The following is a 6431-nucleotide window of genomic DNA, read 5'->3' as shown; positions in this document are numbered from 1 at the left end:
AATAAATTCGCGTTCGCCTCACTATAATCGGGGCTGTAGTGAGGTAACACGATAAACAAGGATAATCTATATTATATTAATTTGGACCGTGCGTGCAGTTCTGAATATCTCCTACGTATATCACATATTGATCTGCATGTCACACAGTCTGGGGCATCAGCGATACTGTGTTTGTGTGTGGCACCTCTACGAGGTTAATTGCAGCTGAACTAGAATCACTTTTAAAATCCAACAGGCATGTTTGAGTACATGAACTTATATATACGCTGCATATAATGTGTAAGCTCTACATGGGCGGTGGGTAGCCGAGTGGTTAAAAGCGTTCGCTCGTCAGCTGCCAGTAGACCCTGGGTTTGATTCCCCACATGGGTACAACGTGAAGCCTATTTCTGGTGTCCCCCTGCTGTGATATTGCTGGAATATTGTTAAGCGGTGTAAAACCACACTCTCTCCTGTAAGTTCTACCGTCATCTATTAAACAATGTTCGTTTCTTAAGCTATACATCGGCTCGCTCTTCGGCCAGCCTTGCTGACTAGGTTGATGTCAGCGTTGATGTCAGCGTATCCAAATTGCGTAGATCAATGCTGGTGACGTCAATCACTGGATTGTCTGGTCCAGTGTCGATTATATGCAGACCGCTGTCATAGAGGTAAACAAAAGCAAACAAACAAATGTTAAGATGTTCGTACCTACAATCTATGTCCTACGTTGCTTGGGCTTCCTACAATGTTGGGTGGGACACAGTATACAGACAAGCTATCATACATGATAAACACTACAGGAGAGCCCTATCGGATATCACTATTTTATTCGGTTATGGTAACATCAATTGCCACAATCTGCAAAGGTCTTGAAGTTGTCAGCGTTGCCACTACGCCACCACCGCTGAAAATGGTCTCCTCACACTTTTCGGGTCAGAACCGAGGAACGAAAGATGCTTCATTTTCCGACTGTTCGTGCGTAATCTAAATGAAGAAAAAACAAAGTGACTCCTAAGATTTGTTTAAATGGATCTCGTAAAGCACCTTATCCTGAAAACCACGGCCAGGAAACCCCTTGCACAGCACAACCTAGACAGGGGCGTACCCAGGAAAGATGTGAAGTGTAAGCACACCTGGACGTGCGAGACTTCAGGGGAGAGTTTTTTTATATAAAATGGTTGCTCTAGACAGCATTTCCTGCTATATTTTCCTGAAAAAGCGTATTTCAAACTTTTCATAAAATTATGTTTATGTATAAAATGAATCAGGAGCTAGCATTCAATATGTATTCACAACACTACATCCAACAATTGGTTTCAGCGGATATAATCAGCACTAGTCCACAGACTTTTCTATATGCATATAAATTGTATACTGGCTTTTGTTACCCCCATTACCCCAACACACATACCACACACAAGAGAAAATGCATGGTAAGTAGTTGATAAAAAGTAAATCAGCTGGTACATAACATTTTATGGCCAAATAGAATAATGACTTTTGCTGAAGGACTATGTCGTAAAATATTTGTTAGAATACTAAATTTATCAGTTCAATTTCAGTAACTTCCTATGAAAATATATTTTTGAACAAAATGACAAAAATGTGAGTCAATAAGAAAAGAAAATCTGTATTCTGGGGAGTAATATTGCTGTCAGCACGTTGCAGTAGAGTCTTAAATGAAATCCACGCGACTCGTCTTCTAAGCAGCAAATTGCTCTGACTTGTCTCTGTGCACATGGATAAAGCGCAAGTGGTGACATACGACATCACCCATGGTGGACCGGGCGGTGGGGTAGCCTAGCGGTTTAAAGCGTTGGCTCGTCACGCCGAAGACCCGGTTCGATTCCCCACATGGGCACAATGTGAAGCCCATTTCTGGTGTCCCCGCCGTGATATTGCTGGAATATTGCTAAAAGCGGCGTAAAACTACACTCAGTCAGTCAGCCCATGGTGGACCGAAGGTACGTCTTGATCCTCCTCATTGCACTGAAGCTGATCTCTCCCGCTTGATGCCAGTGTATGAAATACGCAGCCTGTCCGATCGCCCCGAGACGGGCTAGATTTCTCACGGACGGTCTAAATTTACAGCTAGCCAGCTCAATTGTCTGGTGAAAATTTTAAATGTTTCATTTTGGGCTGGTAACATTTGAAATTACCAGCCCTGATGTCTGGCTGGCTTTTGGCCCATTTAAATTTATTTAAATATTAAGTGTAGGCACGTGCCTAAAGTGCCTAATGGCAGGTACGCTACCGCTAGAACACATTTTAGCAGTGACAATATGACAAAGGCAACATCAAGAAGTCGGAGCTGATTCCGACTCAGCGATTGCAGTACATCGGAGCCGTCTCCGACACTCGTCTGGGGAAATGTCGGCCATGTTTTATATCATACATCCAGACATGATTTCAATAAAACGTAATCAAGTATTCTGTATATATAACCTGGAACACATGTTTCCTCGCACTCGGCTTTGGTCTTGAAGTTGTTGGCGTTGCCACCACAGCCACCGTAGGAGAACTCTTTACATGTTCCGGTGTCAGGGTCGTAGAAAAACCGAGCAAGTGCCCTTTTGCAATGTCCGCCTTCTGGTTTGAGGTTGCAATCTGTATGAAGAAGAAACAGATGGTCTTCACGATTAAAACGGATGTTTTCAGTGTCGTTTACCCAGCAGAATCACTGACCTCCACAACTTCACCTAGCACACGTATCAATATGAACAGTGTTAGAGTACTAGAAAGAAAACATATAAGGTTGTCACTTAGTATCGCACAGATCCATTCATGTTCCAGTGAAACAACGCGATGTCGCATGTAATATGGAAGTTCGCCAGAATTTTCACAGGCAAGAGTGGGTGAGTTTAGTTTTTACGCCGCACTCAGCAATATTCCAGCTATATGGCGGCGGTCTGTAAAATAATCGAGTCTGGACCAGACAATCCAGTGATAAACAGCATGAGCATCGATCTGCGCAATTGGGAACCGATGACATGTGTCAACCAACTCAGCGAGCCTGACCACCCGTTAGTTGCCTCTTACGACAAGCATGGGTTACTGACGATCAATATTCTAACCCGGATCTTTACGGGTATTCACAGGCTAAATATCTCATGGCAAGGAATAGACAAATGTCTGTGTATTGTGAGTAAACGTTGTCTAGCTGTTGTCAGCACACTGCAGCAACTTCTAGCCATGGCATGGGGTGCTTTAAGACTTGGTTGCACTACACCTTAATCAACGTGGTAAAACAATTGCCATGATGCGAACATAATGGAAGGATGGACCACATCGGGCGCATGTGTAACTATAGTATAGTGCTAACTGTCCAAGGCCCCGTTCCTCAAAGCAATCGTAGCGCTAAGGTGATCGTAACTCCCATACTTTTAACCTAGACTTACGACTGTCGTAGCGCTAAGATGATCGTAACTCCCATACTTTAACATAGACTTACGACTGTCGTAGCGCTAAGATGATCGTAACTCCCATACTTTTAACATACACTTACGACTGTCGTAGCGCTAAGGTGATCGTAACTCCCATACTTTTAACATACACTTACGACTGTCGTAGCGCTACGATCGCTTTGAAGAACGGGGCCCAGCGTTTAGCAACAGGTAAAGCTCTGTGACGAAATCTGACTGATGTGTCATGGGCACCATTGTTTCTTTCATATATTGATATTTTTCATTTAACAAACAAGGGAAAAACCGAAAGGCATTTCAGGGGGTTGACAGCATCATTACATACTTTCTTCTTCATACATTTGACAAGTTTAAAGAAACTATTCACCGATGCATTATTGGTATGAATTGGTTGATAAAAATACTAGAACAGCAGGGGCGGATCCAGGATTTGGGACAGGGTGGGGATGGGGTGCTCCTCAGGGGAAAATATTGGGGAGAGTTGGGAGGTACGCACCCCGAACCCCTCCTCTAGATCCGCCCCTGAATAGTGATATCAGCGATAAGTAGGATCACTGGGGAGGTAATCTGAACATAGTCATTAGGCAGACGGCAAAAGTCAAAAGTCCCCTTACTGATGGATTAATACTGTCTGTGATTTTTAACGAACCGATATATCAGTACATCACAAAAGTAATATTTTAACAGAAGGGTGGCCAGTGTGACACTTCTACTGAAACCCGATGTTAGGGTACCTTCTGGCATGCCACACATCTCAAAACTAAAACTAAAACTGAAACATACGGTAAGGAACTCATATCTGATATTCAAGTAATACAAGTAACTTTACGGAAACAGCTTTAACTCACCTTCTTCCCAAGGCATCTGCTGACTGTGTCCAGCCAGGAGTAGAGCTGTGGAGACGATAAGCATCAGCATGGTGTATGTGGACGCTTCATGAATCACGAGTAAATGGTTTTGAATATAACTGACTACACATTATATAAATCTGTAGTCCGCCACATCAACCTGCATATGGACCCTAAGATTTTTATATGGTGATTATGCACACGTGTCCATTAACGCTTGACCTCAAACAGATTTCTCAAAAGCACAAGGTCATCAGACGACAACTTATATAATAGCGAATGTTCGTGATTAATGGATATTGAATACATAGTTTCGTATGTCACTATGACAAGACTATTTGTCGCATCTGTTCTTTGTTATGTGGCATGTAGTAGATGAGTGAGGTTAGTGGGTCTCAACTTCATCATGGCACACCCTTCAACGACGTGTGTAAGTCCTCAAGTACTCACGGAAATAGACATAAAAGTGTGTGTGCGGGGTGGGTGGGGTGGGGTCGGGGTGGGCGTTTAATTCGTAGTTTTGAACACAACTAAAGTTTGTTTGCTAAATATTCTATGACTTTCGTTTTTCCCAACTTAAATCGTGTCATTTATGAAATTTCTGATGCAAGCTATCGTATGCAAATGAGATGTACTTACTCCATAGGTTCAAGCGTATATAATATATTTTATGATAAAAGTTCATATACCATTCATATTTTCTTTCTTTATCGTAATTGATAAACGAAATAATTATGACGTAAGTTATGACATGTTTTGTTGATATTTTGCGTATAAATGGTATTTTGGATGATGATTAGAGGATCAAATTAAAAGGCCTAGTTGGGAAAAACATAGTTATTTTAATATTTGTACAACGACCTATTTTAATGAAGTAATAAACAAATAGACGCCAACCATTTTATTTCTATTTTCGCGAGTACCCTTTTAGTCTGTCATACAGACCCTGAAACAAACATATCCAAGAAAGCCTATGCAAGTCTAAAATATGTGGCAGGTCTAGATTTCCACAGACAATTAAGAAATCTCTGGGCTCCTTTTCATTATATTTTATGATTATAATTTAGGAACTGTTTTTTCTGTAAAATATGTTCATTTCAGAGACTAGATGTTTGTCTATGTAAGTCCTAGTACCCCACAATCGCATTGCGATATCACAGCAGTACTGTTGTGCTTGTCTCCTCAGATCACCAGTCTAAGTATTAAGCTTTTCAAAGCGCTTATGTTTCTCGGTGTTGAGCAGCAAATAACGTTTTAGTATGTACTTTTACATATTTGCGTAACATCTCAGCTCAATTCATTGCAGCGGAACCTAAATTATAGTTTAATATGTTTTGTGTACACTGTGTGTTGGTCAGAGAAAATATTGTGTGAGCTTTACCGTGATCTGATAAACGCAATCCCTGACTCACAGAGTAACAATAGTCCTTGGTACTACCAAGAAAGGACTTTCTATATAATCACTGGAAGCATTTGAGACAACTGGATTTGATACCATTTGGTTTCTCAATAACTCAAAAGATTTGCTGAAATCTTTACAATTTCAGAAACAGGTTGAACGGAGAACTGAGTCGAGTTCTGTTAAAACATTTGTATACACTATCCCATACGACTAACTTGAGGAAAACCTGAATCCTTGATTCATGTGGCATTTGTTCGTAGAAGGTGGTGAGCAGAGATATAATTTCAGATCTATCTTCCGAATTTCTGGAAGAATGCAAATGTCATACTTGCTTGACAACGATACAAGAATCTGTATCGAAACGTCGCATCTACCGAATAAAGAAGTTGTTTATCCATAAAGTTTGTATATTCTGGGCAGAGATTTCTTACAGACTTTAAAGAGTGTTTTTTATTATAATTATTAAGATATTCAGACCTGTTTGGTTGGATGCACCAAGAGGTGTAATATAAGTCCTTCTTAACCTATTGCTCTCCTGCAGTAATTAACGGACAGTAACTGATATTTGTCACCAAAATCAAGATCACACCGACGTTACATCAAATGCCTCTCTAGCTATTCTCCGAGTATAGGTTTTATCGCTAATTGTGCATGCCTAAGAACAAATCAAACAGCACCCGTAGCTCTTGCAAGTCACTCGCTAAAGAGATATCAGTCTGTCTCAGAGTCCCTGAACCACATTATTTTCCCTACTGCCTAGCCCTCCTGCAATGCTAA

The 6431-nt window shown here is 41.0% G+C and overlaps 1 protein-coding gene across 1 annotated transcript; it reads right to left on the bottom strand.

The window, feature by feature from the left end:
• Nucleotides 1-2371: 2371 nt before the first annotated feature.
• On the bottom strand, nucleotides 2372-4472 carry LOC124255338 (kunitz-type serine protease inhibitor 2-like). The gene is made up of 2 exons (XM_046689237.1): nucleotides 4253-4472; nucleotides 2372-2589 (listed from the first exon to the last, which is right to left on the bottom strand). The coding sequence occupies exons 1-2, from the start codon at nucleotides 4320-4322 to the stop codon at nucleotides 2372-2374; spliced, it is 288 nt and encodes a 95-aa protein (XP_046545193.1). The 5' UTR covers nucleotides 4323-4472.
• Between the last annotated feature and the right edge of the window lie 1959 nt (nucleotides 4473-6431).

This window comes from Haliotis rubra, unplaced genomic scaffold, assembly GCF_003918875.1.
Source record: "Haliotis rubra isolate DU_JTF1 unplaced genomic scaffold, ASM391887v1 Scf1152, whole genome shotgun sequence".
NCBI classification, from domain to species: domain Eukaryota; kingdom Metazoa; phylum Mollusca; class Gastropoda; order Lepetellida; family Haliotidae; genus Haliotis; species Haliotis rubra.
This window is presented reverse-complemented; position numbering and strand designations above follow the sequence as displayed.

What these genes read in the sequence shown, in the direction of transcription:
- LOC124255338 (XM_046689237.1), bottom strand. Translation starts at nt 4,322, where the DNA reads ATGCTGATGCTTATCGTCTCCACAGCTCTACTCCTGGCTGGACACAGT. An exon ending in GCAGATGCCTTGGGAAGAAG is followed by an intron (nt 2,590 to 4,252) that starts GTGAGTTAAAGC and finishes TTCTTCATACAG; the next exon opens with ATTGCAACCTCAAACCAGAA.